Here is a 15,883-nt window from a genome sequence, read left to right on the forward strand (position 1 = left end):
TGTGTGTGTGTGAGAGCGAGCGAGAGAAAAAAAAAGAGAGAGAGAGACTGTGGTTTCACGGAATCAGGCAGGACAGTAGGGGACCGAGTTGGAGGGCATAGTTTGCGGTTTGAGTTGATGGTAAAAGTGTGTGTGACTGTGTGTGCGTGTGTGTGTGTGTGTGTGTGTGACAGAGAAATTGTTTCGCGGAATCTGTTGGAAATCAGTTGTCCGGTAAAGTTTTGGTCTATTATTGGAACAAGCAGCTGAGTGTTTGCAGTTGGTATGGAGACACAAACAAACTGTGAATGAACGAAAACCTTCCTGATACTAATTACTCTCAACAACAACAACAGTCCCCTCTGTCGTTTAACACTCACTGATACATTCATTATTAATGTTCAATTAGAGGATCAGACTTGTAAATTTCTTTTCTTTTTACAACTCAACAATTAGTCAACAATATATATTTATTTCTCCGTTGTTGCCCACGCTCGTCTTTACGTTACTGACCGGTCACGCTAACAAACACGCCATCGCCGTCCAGTCAGAACTATGAATCTCCAAATCTGGTGTTTATTTATCTGGTGTTAATTTTCCTGATGAAACCGAAGAAGGGGTGACGAATCTCCTGTTTCTCGAGCCAAACAATCCATGTAGGAAGTTAATGAATCTTCTGAGAAATGCATCATCACAAAGCTGAAAAACGTGGATGTTTTTCAGAGATAAGCTGTTTTGACTTGACGGTGACGAAGTGTTAACCATAGAGGTATGTTTCATGTTTCATACTCGCTGACTGCCTGACACGAAGCCACTCTCAGAGACAGTAGACAGCTGTTGCAGTCCAGGTTGTGTCATGTAATCCTTTATCAGCCAACCATGGTTGCACTTTTATGATGTTTTTCATAGTTTTAATACTTTCTAATAATCTTTCTAATGAGAGAAAAGTAAACTGGGTTGTACACGTAAAACCAGCGAGAAGCAAACACAGAAATATCTCATGTGAAATAATCAGAACTCTGAGTTCATGTTGGGCCGCTGTGGGTCGGGGGAGCCGTGTCAGAGTCAAAGGGGAAGGAAATGGATCAAGTGAGCTTAAATACTGTTTGTGAGGCGTGTACTTTGTTCCCCGACCAAGGAGGTTTCACCCACGTCCCTTTGTTGGTTCATCAGCAGCTCGGAGCCCAGAATAGACCCCGTTAACTTTTGGTGCAGATCCAAATCGATTCTTTTACATTGTGAGAGAGGGTGTTCTTGTTTATTTCTCAGGAACTAACGCATCACGTATTCAGGTGGCTGGTGTCTGAGTGACCACAATCTGAGGATCTTAAATTGTGGCTCAGCAGTTATGGTGTGATACAGATTAGGCTTCGCTGACTGTCGTGCACTACACCGAGCGCCATTCTGGTTATAAAACAGGGCTCTCAAAAAATATCGAAATGTCGATTTTTGAATATTTGAAACAACACTCACTTTCTGCTCCAGTGGGGCTGCTGCTCCCAGCAGATCAGACTGCGGTTGTACTGGGCAGCGTCCAGATGTAACTGAGTGAGCTGAGTAAGATGCATTATAACGACACGTGAGCGATGTGTGTTTTGACTAAGAGCTAGAAACTGGTCAGTGCGATGACCCGAAGGCAACTTTTTCCACTCAGATTCAGGGAAGGAGAGGAGAAAAAAAAAGAAGAGAGTTGGAAATGCAGCCCTGCAAACAATTTATGTTTGACTCATTCCATCTAAACACCTCACTGAGCATCTGACATCCCCCCCCCCCTCCTCAGTGTGTTGTACAGTACAGAGTCGGACGGCGGCTCGGGAAATCCCATAAAAGTGTGTGTGTCAGCGAGATGACAGAGTGAGACAGACTCCTCATCGCTGCGTCTAGAGCTGCAGTGTGTATACAAACACACACACACACACACACACACACACACACACACACACACACACACACACACACACACACACAAACAAACACATACCGTACCCCACGTCGAGCCACGGGTCTTGACTCAACACCATAAACCCCCCGCCGTCCCATCATGCTTGGCGGCGGCATCAGCGGTGAGAAAGCCTGACGTGATGACATGATGTGTGTGTGTGACATCACTCACACAGCACACACACACTTTAAATTAGCAGACTGGCAGTGTGACAAGGGATGAGTGTGTGAGAAGCCAGGCGCACGCACACACACACACACACACACACACCTGCGGGGGGTTATAAAAGATGTCTGTAATTACGTACACACACAAATCACACACTCACACTGTACAGTTTGATTCCGCGAAGCCAGGCTTGCTCACACACACACACACACACACACACACACACACACGCACACACACACACAGTGACAGAGCAGCCCTCAGGCCTGTCTGACAGGACAGTTTAGTGGTCTCATTAGCAGCGGGTGGAATGCCAACAGATAATTAACCAGGAGAGATGAAGAGGGAGAGGGAGGGCGAGTGTCAGCAGTAAAACACAGAAGAGCGAGATGCTCTTTATGAGGTGGATAAAGTGAAAAGACGATTAAAACTAAACACCAGAGGGGAAGGAAGCTGTCGTAAGCCTGGTCTGCCGGGTTCAAACCCAGAAAACCAGTTGAACACTTTCACCCGGCAGCTGAGCTCCGTCCTCAGGGAGGAAAACAGGTGAAGGGTGATATTGTGTTGGATTATCAACACGTTTCATGAAAAAGACCAAAACCAACAACGTGTGGGTTCCATCGCCTTAAAAAAAACCCTAATGTAACCAGCAAAGTCTTGTCAGAATAAAATATTGGCATTTTCCGTTTCCTGCAAAACACAAACAGGGTTCAACAAGTTTATATTTGCGTATAAAAAATGAAATATTGATACCTTGTTAATCGTACACATGAAAATATTATGTAACTAATACAACAAAGATGTTCGGCCCTGTGCATCTCGGTTTATAAATTCATCTAGATGAATCTGAAAACTTTCCTTTTCTCAAATTTCTTTAGATTTTGCGATAATATCGTTATTGTGAATGCGTTTGATATCGTGACAGGTCATCTCCAGTTGTGTTTGTAGCAACAAAACTAGGTATTTTAATCCAAAACATGGTCTTTTCCTAACCCCAAACCAACCAGACTGGAAGCACAGTGTCATAATACAGAATTGAAAATTAAACATAAGGAAAAGTAAAGTTACAACATATCTGTGGTCTGCAGAGACAAACAGTGCCAACATTTATTCTGGCATCTGGGTTGATGTAACCGCCTATAATGTTTATGCTCGGCTGAGTTGGGAAAGTTGGTTATATAAAGGAAATACGACAACGTGCAGTGGAAAAATATCATGAACACAAATAAAACATCTGACTTAAACATCCACTTATGAGATGAAAAGCTGTCAGAAGATGAAAACATCAGATCTGTGTGGAGCCATGACGAAACTGTGAAACGTGTTGGAAGTTTTTGGTCTTCTGAAATAATAACTACATTGTTTGACATATATTTGAATCAACATAGCTTTATTTGGAGTCATTTGGAGTAACATTGCTGCATGTTTTAATCGTAATTTTATTTCAGTATGAATGTAAAAAAGATGCTGATACACAATGCTTAAAAAAAAAAAAGAGTGATCGATTAATTATGGTCACAACAACCAGCAAAGTAAGCGAACTAATGTTCTGTCCACAGACATACATCCTTCTGCCACTTTGGTTTCTGTCCGCAAACTAAGATTTGACACCGAAAAGCTTAATGTCAAACGTCTGTGGCCCCCAACAGCCTGCAGACTTAATGCTAATCGTTCCTGCTGTCTCATTATCTAAGCTGAGTTCTTAAACTGAAACAAAACCAGATGCGCTTTTAAGTTTGGCAGCAGACAAAGAGGCTCGGGCCAAATCTGACAAAAACAGACAGTAAAACGGCTAAACTGTGTTGTATTGATGGAGATAAATCAACACCTGCTATTGGAAACATGTGTGGCGCTGTTCCACGTGACCCTCAAACAAAAATGCTTTCGTCTCATAACCAGCTGGTTTACGCTCGACAAAGACAACAAAACAAGGAAAGAAAAGGTGCAGATTTGAGGGGAATATATCATTTTTAGTTCCTCCGTTTGTTTATGACGGCTGTAATATCCCATCACCCACAGAGGAGCATGTAACCGTGAAAGGAAACTAACTCAAGATGTGTGAAAGTGGTGAAAAATGAGGATAAACAAACATTAGCTACATTGTTTTTGAGTTAAAGCTGAACTGTAATGCTAATTCGAGGTGATAACACGTCTACATCTTGACTGCTTGTTAAGTTGCTTTTTTAAAATAACTCATAATGAGATGATGCTTTCAACAGTAGCGCCGAAAGCTCAGTCCGAAACATAACGTGCCAACAGCTTGTCCTCTTCTTATTCCAGCTCACGTTCTCAAATGAAGCCCAATGTCAATGCCCAGAAAGTTAAAAAAAGAAACCAACAGAAGTTCCTGGAGATGACATAATGTTTGCAGGCTGGTGGTGTAAAAACTCAGAGTCACTTTGTCCGTCCGGACGTTTTAGCAGGACGACGAAGATGATGATGATAAAAAAAAACGCATGAACTTGGTAACTAAGGCAACTTCAGCAGGACTAGATACGCCTCCCCTCAAATCCCAAACAATCCTGTCTCCACGTCCAACAGGACAGTCCCTGTGTCTTGGACTAGACGAGGGAGAAGATGTATGGCAGGATGGAGGAAAGAAGAATCAGTTCACCTCGTCTCCTCCCCGTGGAGATGATGAGTAGCATGCGAGGAGGAGAGAGGATGAGAGTAGAAAAAAGGAGGCTCATTCAACCACCTCTTCACCTCCAGAAATGTCTTTCTTTTTTGGAGCGAAGGAGGACGAGAAGATCTTTTCATCCTCGCATCCTATAAACAAGTTTTCTGAGAGGAAAAGAGGAGGAGGAGTTGTAGGAGGAGTAGAAATATAAATAGACAACAAGATGGAGGAGGAGGTTTGTGATCTTCCTCCTTCACATCCTCTGTTTATCGTTTTAAGATTCTCATCTCCTTCTCGTTAAAGAGTCTGTTAGTTCCACCTCCGAGCGGTACCGTTTTTCTCGAGTTACCCAGCCGGCTGGCGGGGGTCGGCTGGTTGTTACGGCGACGGTGAGGTGCGGTGCGGTGGGCGTGGCCTCAGTCGGTGGGTGTGGGGATGACGCAGATGTGCAGGAAGTTGTCCGGGTGGCTGAGGTGTTCGCTGAGCCACTGCAGAGGAGTCTCCAGCAGCGGTTCGATACCGTGGATCACCACCTGGTTACGCTTCTGCTCACCTGGACGGAGACAGAGGAACAATTCATTTAATAATAATAATAATAATTAGCTTTTAATTCATTTATTTGAACTCACTTTTACTGGAAGGCCGACCATGTTCTAGCTTGTTTTTTGGTCGTATGTTTATTCTCTTTCTCTGTTCTTTCATATTTTTTCTAATCTCATAACATCCAGAATCGTTTAAAGTTTTTCTATGTTTAATTTGAGTCACAAAGGGAAAGAGAAGAGAGGAAAAGGATGAGACAGTAATCAAAAGAAAGCTGGAAAAAAAGGATTGGAGGGTAATATTGATACAAAGAGGAGGACATAATGGGAAGAAACAAGAAAAGGATGAGAAGACGGAAAGCAAAGAGGGAGGAAAAGAAAGAAAAAGAAAGAAAGAAGAGGAAGAAAGAACGATCAGGAGAGAGAGATAATTAAGACTGGTACAGGAATGAATAGTACAGATGAAAGGAGGAAATGACTAAGCTCATAAACAGCACATGTAAAGAAAAAAGTGGAAAATAGTTGGAAGATGAAGGAGGAAAAAATAGGAAGAGGAGACAGACGGTTTGAAACGAGAAGAAAGAAGATAAAAAGACGAAGATGGTGGGGAGAAAAGAGGAAAAGAGATGGTTACATGAGGTGAGAGAGACCACATCAGACACGACAGTAATACCGCTGCTGTGGTGGGTGAGAGAGCGAGAAGAGAGAAAGTACGGGTCTAAATGTGACTGTGTTCAGTTATGAAGCAGAGTCGAGTGACAGTTGATTGTTTTTGTGTTGGTCGTTGGCAGGATTCGAATTTTAAACTTTCACTCTGACAGTTAGTACTTTCAGACGATGGCCTCCTGTGACTGACCCCGCCCACCGCTTTTAAAAGGCCACGACCGCAAATCGTCCGTTACGAGCAGCGACTTTCTCGACCTTCCGGGAGTCGTGTGATTTATTTTTTTTTTTTGCACCGTGGAGATTTCTGCAGATTTAGAGGCAGGCAGGGAGCCTGAACTTCAATCAGACACACACGAGGCAGGAAGAGTCAAATACTACTGTATTACTGAATACAGTAGTTGCATGATGGGAAATATAGGATCCAGTTTTTTCCTTTTAAGCTCGACCCTAATGAAGAACTAAAAGTCAGGATTTCTCGGCCTCTGCAGCTTTGAGTTTGACCTATTTTTTTGTTTTCTTGCATGGCTCCCAACTCTGTGAACTTTGCAGGAGTTCATCAAACACGCTGAACTACCTCATCAATGTTAATTCATGTTTTCTGTGCCTTTGTGGTTTAGGTGTTGAGCCACCACCCCAAATCCAGCAGAGGACCTTCGTTGCGTTTCTCCCTCCCTAGTTTCACTATCTAAAAAAAGCCTAAAAAATACCTCAAAGACAGATTTGTATTGTAGATCGATTGACCTTTGAACCTTTAAAATCCCTTTAGACACTAAAATGCTGCTTTTGACTGTTATAGGCCTTTAAATAAAGATAATACATTTCACGACTTTTAAGACTCCAGGACTTAAACACATTATACACACATTTTAAAATGTATTATTTCTTATATTTTTACTGATGTATTATTTTAATCTTAATTAAAAAACAAGTATTTTAATGCTCAAACTGAAGTCAAGCTGATTTCAGGACTTAAAAACCTTAAAAAGTTTTTATACCCAGCATGCACACAGGTTATTAACATTTTCTATTATTGATCTTGTGTTTTAATTCCTAATAAAATTCTACAAAAATACTTAAAATGTCCGTAATGTTTTTTAAACATTGTCTTTATTTTTAAATGTAAAGGTGACTGACTGTTGACATTTTGCTCTGTCTTCACTGGAAATCAGTCAAACTTAATAAAAATACTCACCTGTTTAAAAACAAATAAGAATTTAATCCCACCTGACAGTTTATTCATGTCTTCAGATAAATATTTTGCAGTTTTGCAGCAGACAAATATTTTGATCAGCTGTAAAACAGAAACTTTCGCATGTTCATTAATGTGAAAACGGTTGTCTACGGTTTTGTTAGTCTGAGAGATTCATTATTTTTTTATTTAAGAAATTATATTAAATTAGAACAAATATAAAAAAATACATCTGTGTGTCTACGTGGAATTTTTCAGCTTCTGGTTAATTACGAACGACGTCATATATAGTGCTGTATATGACGGCTGCTGACTGTGTATGCGTGACAAAGACAAGCGATGGGAATTTCTCCTGCTAATCGCTGTTGACCTCACACACACACAGAGACACACACATGCACGCACCGGGTCGCCCGCATTCACCCCATCGATACGTGACATTTAAACTCCACGTAATATCAGGAGGACGGTTGAGACTGAGCATTAACTGACGGTCTGTGAAGCGGCTCCACCCTACACCTGCTGACTGAGTGGCAGACAGCAGCGTGCGAGACACTAATGCCAGGAAACAACGAGCTCAGCAACACGATTTCTTCAGAAATGTACAGATGTGCACATTTAGGCCAGAGGTGGGTGTAGGAGGTGGGCTGCCTCTGCTGGTGGAGACAATACTGCAATATAACAAATTCCCCAGTAGTACAAACATATGTTTATATGCATGTAATATTAATATAATTATTTATTTTATATTCGATTTTTGCAATTATAGGCCACAACAGGGTAAAAGCTGTCAGCTCATGGCTGCTAGGTTCCTAATCAAGCCAGAATGTTTAATATTCATCAGCTTAATTGATACTTTAATGTAGTTAAGAAGAGGAAGATCACAGATGAAGCTGAAAGGTGAAGCATGGACAGTCGTTGCAGGAGGAATAAACAGGAAACTGTTCTACTGGCTCACCCAACTGAAGTTAGGTGCATGCAGGATGTTTTGAATAAAGGCTGCAGGTGAAGAGTGCACTGATTTCTCATGTTGAATCTCAAAATAAACCTCAACCGTGGGATTTTTTTTTTTTTCTTTTCTAAATTTGAATGCAGCTCTGGTGATTTTAAAACTTGTTGTAGGATGGCTCAGGCCACGCAGGTGAAGGGAGGAGACATCCAGTTATGAAAACAAATTACTCAAAACATAACTAATGTGTGAAAATCTACTAGTGACAACTTTTTTTCTTATAGGAGGCAATTAACCTTTCTTGGTTGCTGGTGGACTGAAAAGATTATTAATTTACAACATTAATTTACAACAGTTAAAATCAATTTTTAACTGAGAACTGTTTGAAGTTGTAATCCTCAAGGTTTTAGTCCTGGTTGATTTGGCGACACCTGTAGTTCCTGGTGGTAACAGCAAATATGGTTAAATACTACAGGCAGCAAAACAAACTAATGTCTTTTTAAAAGGAAGTCTGGAAATAATTGGCCTTTTTCCATCATCCTGTGAGAAATGGCGAACACACAGTCTGCTGCACACAGCATGAGTCTGTGAAGAGGAGAGCACAGGGACAGGACTTTGTCTTAACTCTAATACTAACTGGAATAATTCAAACTGATCCTCTAACAAAAAATGCCGAAAATGGCCACTGTCTTGTTTTGTAGATGCATTTTTTGATTAACAGTAGCTTTGAGCTAAGGCTCCTTGACAAACACACAGCGTTTCCTGTAGCTGCTCCACAAATAAAGTCAACTTGTCACTTGTTTCGCCTGTTAAAAGGCTTTTAATGTGAAGCTGCAGCAGAAGGAAATGGTACAAATACTGCAAATCTTAAATCATTGGCTGAATCACCATTTTAAATGAAAATCTTTGAGAGTGTTACTTTACAGAGTTCAGAAGTTTGAGGACTGCGGGCGGAGCACTTTGTTTTGCATTGTTGTCTTACTGCACCAAAAACCACTGAGCCACAAGCCGGAAAAAAAGTAACCCAGCTAAAATTCAAGATACACTGTACTGGTGAGATTTCATCTTGATTTAAAGGAGTCGGGTCGCTTTCATGTGTTTTGCAGCCTTACGAGAATATCCAAGATAAGGCCGTTTAACAGTCAGAGACTAGAGAGTGCGTATTCTGAACAAACCACGGTGCGACTGTGAGTTGAACTGCATTGCTGGGAGTTAAAAAGCAGCTGAAGAAGCATTAAATGTAAGAAGAAGAGTAGGAGCATTACATTTACTGTGGCAGAAAGAAGTAATGAAGACGGTACTAGAGTGAATTAAGCAATGACACTATCAGGGAAATATAAATATATAATACATTTAAATTAAATAAAGATATTAGATTAAGTTTAGGATGTAGGTAAACAGTAGATTATCAACCACTGATAATATTCTGTCGTAATTAATTTCACCATTTCTAATTTTTTAATCAAAGTTTGGTAATTGTGTGGTTGTGAATTTGAATGTGAAGAAAAAACAATCAGATGTCAGCAAAACAAAACCAAGGCTGCAAAATTCAAAGTTAAGTGAATTTAAAAAAAAACACACAAAAAGAAAATACTTTTAACCTGGAAAAAATGTTAAAAGCAGAAATTATTTCTGCCTAAATTGGCAGTCATTTCTTATTGTTTCCACTGTTTTATTGTTTTATTTTTTTAGCTACAATTATTGTAATTACTTACTCATCACAGGCCCATTTTAAACAGGTGTTCTTATAGTGTACATTTGTTTTCCACTTGGCTTTTGCTCATTTTATCGTCAGAAGATAAACTGGAAGGCTGCTTTTAAAAGTGTAACAAATGATGAAATCACGATGTGAGCGAACTTGTGAGAAAATGCTGATTTTTAGCTCCAAAACACCGAAAGTAAAAGGTGTGATCGTAACTGTATGACAGCAAAAGTGAGAACACACTTTCTCTGGTTCACACAGGCGCGCACAAACACACAAACAACACACGCACACTCATCAATCATTTCTGGGTGGTGTTTCTTACCCATCTGTAACCTTCAGCCCCGGCCTGCCTGGTAAGGCGAGGCGAGATGTGGGCGTAGGAGGTGTACTCTTCCAGTCATTATGAGAAAATGGGGGAAATTCACAATGGGACACGCCCCCCAACACACACACGCACACACACACACACACACACACACACACCCACACACACAAACACACACACACTGTAGATCATCCCAGTAGCCACCTGCACCAACAGTAAATTATGCAGACGCACATACAGTCTTACTTGCGCCCACGCACACACACTGAGAATTTGGAGAAAAATGCGGGAAGAGAGGAAAATCTGTGACAGATAAGGTCAGTCTGGGTTGTGCTTGGTTTACCGTATATTGGTCATCACCGTAAGCATGATTTCCTGAAATAAACACCACGCTTAATTGCTGTGACTGATCAGAACAGATTTGTCAAACTGTACATTTGAGAAACCAGATTTCTTGTTTTTCTCACCGATGGTACGTTTGTGTCATCTGAGGCAGGAAATAGTGCTATTTTTACCATTTCCAGTCATGTTAAAGAGTGAACTTCTAAACTTTCATGTCTCTCACAATTACCTGAAATTAAAGACTTATTCTGCACTCTACAGCACCTCCCGGAGATCAAAGTTTAATCAGCATTTTAAACTCCCAAAAACTGAACTGCTTAAATTGTGAATAAATTTTCTATTTGTTCGACCAATTTTACAAATAATGTTCAGTTTAGGACAGAAAACAGAGTTAACACATGGTTGGTCAGACGATGTCATGAGGGTTATTTCCACCGGGGCTTGGAAACTATATGTTTAACGTGGCCAAGTATTTAACGTGAAGCCTGTGTTACAAATTGAGGGTGTAATTGCTGCTTTAAAGAACTGTAATACTACATCACTGTACTACCCTTTTAATTAATAACCACTATGATCCTTTTCTTTCAAATCAGCTCTGAATTTTAACTGGCTTCATTCAAGATTTTTGAAGCAGCTTTGAGCAGAAATATTGTAATCATTAAATCAGTCATTAAATTGGGTGGGCGAACCCGAACAGAACCGGTTCCATGTTATTAGTAAAGAGGAAACAGTGAATTATCTAATAAATTCTCTTATTAGTTTCATCATGAATAAAAAACAGAATCCTGCTCCCTGTTTTATGCCTGACATTAAAATACTACTGTATACAATACATATATAAACACACAAACACACATATATACACACATACACATATATACATATACACACATATATGTGTGTGTGTATATATATTTGTGTATTGCAGATGTATATATACACATATACACATATATATACACACACACATATATACACACATTTATATACATATATACATATATATACACACATATATATATATACACACATATATACACACATATATATACATATATACATATATATACACACATATATATATACACACATATATACACACATATATATACATATATACACACACACACACATATATACATACATATATATATATACATACATACATACATATATAGACACATACACACACACACACACACACACACACACACACACACACACACACACACACACACACACACACACACAGTTAATTGTGGCTTGGCAGCTATTTTAGATTCAGTCATAAATTAAAATGATATCAGTATTAGTCACATTTTAGTCATTTTTTTCCTTCATAGTTTTAGTCGAGAAAATGCCAAAACATTTTAGTCCAGTTTTAGTCGAATTAAAGTCACATTACATTTTCATCATCTTTGAGTCATCGCTCTCAGTCAAAATGTGTTGTGTTATTATTAAATGTGTATTAAAAGGTTAGTTATAAATGTTACAGCAACATTCTTGAATACTGAACCAGCACTATTTTGAACAATTATTATATTTGTATTTATAAGACATTGTATGGTTTGACAATTATGGAAATCTTGAATAAATGAGCTGCTGCATTTAATCATGAACATTGCTCCATAACAGCAGTGGACTATCATACAAATATGGGCTCTGTGTCAGTTTAGTTTACAAGTTGTATTCTCTATAATCCTACTAACATCTCATTGTGATGTTTTGATGTAACTAACTAGAATAGGATTACATTTAAGTATGTAAAACTCATGAAGCAATGGTTACTTGTTAACCACACTATGTCCCATTGCTAAAGTTCAAAGTTGAACAATACTCTAAACTGAGGGGGCAACCAAAGGTCACAGCATTGTGGCAGGAGATCTACGTTTGGTACTGCGATTACAGGTTGAGACCGCCTGAAGGCACAGGTACAACAACCATCAGCAGATCTGTCATGTGAAAGCAGACAATAGTGAGGAATGATAAACAGGAATAGAAAATTTACAGAGGTGTTTTCCCAGTTTGACTAATGCTCAGCTCTGTGATTCATTAAAGCGTCACACTGTTGACCATTAAGAGTAGGAAAAATAGCGTTAGAGACCAACAAACACGCGAAACACACAATCTATATCTGGGAGAAATCAGCTTCAAGCATATTTCCATAAAAGGTTTACAAGGAGTGTTTAAAAGTGTTAAAGCATTGTTGTTTTGATCCCGTTAATTCAAGTCAACCATGATTATCTTGTAATGTTAAACTACGTTCTGTCACGATCCAAATTTAACTACAGTGCTGACTGTGATTTCACAGTTCGTAAGTTAATTTCAAGTAAATGCCCAGTTGTCTTCGCTTGTTGTCACATTCGTCAGTAACTGTTCAACACAGAGGCATCACTCGGTTCATTACATGTGACAAAGACCTGACTCATGGGATCAAATCATAGGGAAAGAAGGATGAACCACGGATGCTCAGGGCTTCTTTCTTAAACCACATCAAACCGTTTAATTTTCCTAATAGAAAATGTAGTTTATAACATAGTTAAATATCTCGTAAGTGAAAGTTGCGGACTGGAAAAGTTTCAGGAAGAACAAATCCCAACAGAACCAGCTAACGAGGCCGGACAGGGAGCGAGCAGTCTGACAAAAGAAAAGTGGAGAGGCACTTTTTGCCCAACCACAATCAAATTATCAATAACTTGCTTGTATTGTATAATAGCAGCCACTGTTTAAATAAAAATGGTTTAATTTCACACACACACACACACACACACACACACACACACACACACACACACACACACACACACACACACACACACACACACACACACACCCTGTGGTTGAGCCGTACACAACCGCCGGCCAAGAGGACATGTTCTGTCAGCCAAGCAAAGCCAACCACTATTTAGGAATACCACAACGCTGCGCTTTCCTCACAGCGAAACACACACACTGACTGCATGACTGGCAGCCGGTCAGACTGACTGACTGACTAACTGACTGACTGGCTGACTGATGGACAAAAATAACAACTGGCTATCGACTGAATGGCTGACTGGTGGGAAGTCCAACAGGCATGCAGCATTGTGAGAGAGAAAACTGTTGAGTGCAAGCACAGATTATTTTCATTACTGATTAATCTGATTATTTAGTAATTAGATAAATCAATTGGTCAGTCAACAAAATGTATAAAAGAAATAGTGATTCTCCAGAATTCTCCAGAGCCGAAGGAGACATCTTAAAATTTTTTGTTTGGTCAAACCAACAGTACAAAATCCAAAGGTATTCAATCAAAACAGAGAAAATTTGAGAAGCTGACACCTGCAAATATTTTGTTTTTTTCACGGATTCATGATATATACTGGACCGACAGCAGGAAGTTTATATTATCGGATATTGATTGCTATAGGTGAAAATCTAGCCGATAAGTAGAGCTGATAATAATCTACAAAATCGCATACGGCTGGTGGCTGTTTTCACCATGAAAGTTGGTTTGTGATCCACCAATAAACACAAAGAGGAAGAAGAGGAAGACGAAGAGGAAGAAGACAGCTTAAATTTGCAACACAGGTTCCACAAGATAACGACATTTTTACACAACAAATCTTATTAGAGCTGTGGAAGATTAAATCATCCGTCTTTACTCGCTTCACCGAAGCCTTTCTGACCCTCAGGTGTGCATAAACTAAAAGTTACAAACTTCTAAAGTACTCAAAGGTGAAATTATTAGTTATCTTATCAGTATCGGCCATCAAAAGCTGGTAATTACTGGTTATCAGTATCAGCTGAAAAAAATCCTTAATGTGCGTCCTGTCATTTGATCAACTAATTCGATCGACTAACGGATAAATAGATGTTTTATTTTAGCAACAGTTGAGCGGCATGGAAAACGAAAAATAAATTAGTCAGCAGTATTATTAATGGACTCAGCAGTATTACTAGAAGTACTGGTGCTACCACTGTGCGCGATGCCAGCAAAGCTGCTCTGGATTCAAAAAGTGTATTTCCATTTGCAGCTCACATTTTGCAGGCAGCAACATTTTGCACGCCTCCAGCGCACCAGTGTTACTACTGACTCAACGCTGCATTCGAGCTTTTGTATGAAAAGGGATGACTTTGTTTTCTTCAAATGTACTAACTCGCCCACTGTCGTCCACAGTGAAAGTCCCTTTTTCATAGATATTAAACAAAATATTGCTGAAAGCAACAAAAAAAAAAACCTCTCCACGAGAGCTGAGACTGACAAGATACAAAACAAGATGTGGATATTCAATTTATTTTATCATTTATGTGTATTATTTATTTTATAAATGATGTGTGAGATAAAGTTAAAGGTCAGTGGTGCACCAATAATTTCTTTTTACAACTAGAGAGCAGATCATTTATGAAATTTCTCATAATTTCTGTAATGCCAAACAATTTTAAACAGTTTTTTAACACATTCTCATACTGATAATAACATAACATATATAATATGCACTTGATACTATAATTCACCTTTAATTTCCCCCATATTTTCTATTTCTTCATATTGTTATTCTACTTCTGTTCACTCCACATCATCCATTGCACGTCTACATCCTGGAACTATTGCTGGGTAATGTTCGAAATGTTTTCACGCCTGCGACAAAGAAGGCAAAGTTCTTGCAGCCATACAAGAACTTAAAAAGAGAAAATCTAAACATTAAAGTAGGCTAAAATTTCTTTATTGAAACTAAATATTTGATTCCAAAATAATTACTTAGTACAGACACATTTCAGTCGGTATCAAAAAGTTTGATATCTCGCCCTACCTCACAATTTTTTTTAGCTTTTCCTTCGCTATGCGTGTATGATTTACCTCGTATACAGTCCTCTGAGACGAACTTGATTTTGGACAACAAAACTAAAAGTATAACTGACTTTTTTAAATGATTGTAATCTGATGCTATAATTAGACGAATGACTTTGTTGATATCCTGTGAAATGTGTTCCCAATTTTCCCGCTCATTTCAAGGTGCACAAGAAAGTCGAAATCGCTCCCTAAACGTCTCTCGGAATACAAACCAAAACACTCGCAGGCGTCGCAGCCTTTTTACAGTAAACTTGTTCCGATTGAATTAGAAAGCAAAAGATTTCTGCTGACCACATTTTAATCAACAATAGACTGAGACTGAACCCTCGAGAAGGTTTTCTGAATTCTGAATTCCCCTGTCTGGTGCACATCGCGTACGCCTGCACATATGAACCATAACCCACGATCTGCTGTATCAAAACAGCCACTGAAACCCACACTTCCCCCTCCAACCTCTGAAGTGAGCCGACCCGTTTGATCGGCACAACTTGTATTGGCTCCTGATGCAGCCTGCATGAGGAAGCTTGAAAATAGTGAGTGGGCTGTACCACAGATGTGACTGGGGGGGGGAGTTAGATGCTCAAAGTAGCGTGTGGATTTGTTACTCAAAGAGGAGGGATGGGTA

General features: G+C 39.4%; 1 protein-coding gene across 1 annotated transcript in view; it reads right to left on the reverse strand.

Moving 5' to 3' along the window:
• Window positions 1-3,462: 3,462 nt before the first annotated feature.
• Window positions 3,463-15,883, reverse strand: part of atg5 (ATG5 autophagy related 5 homolog (S. cerevisiae)) — a 32,980-nt gene continuing 20,559 nt past the window's right edge. Inside the window, exon 8 of the mRNA XM_073484885.1 lies at window positions 3,463-5,262. Within this exon, the coding sequence (XP_073340986.1) occupies window positions 5,126-5,262 (137 nt within the window). The 3' untranslated portion in view covers window positions 3,463-5,125. The remainder of the gene's footprint in view (window positions 5,263-15,883) is intronic.

Source organism: Pagrus major, chromosome 17 (genome assembly GCF_040436345.1).
Source record: "Pagrus major chromosome 17, Pma_NU_1.0".
In the NCBI taxonomy this organism is placed as follows: domain Eukaryota; kingdom Metazoa; phylum Chordata; class Actinopteri; order Spariformes; family Sparidae; genus Pagrus; species Pagrus major.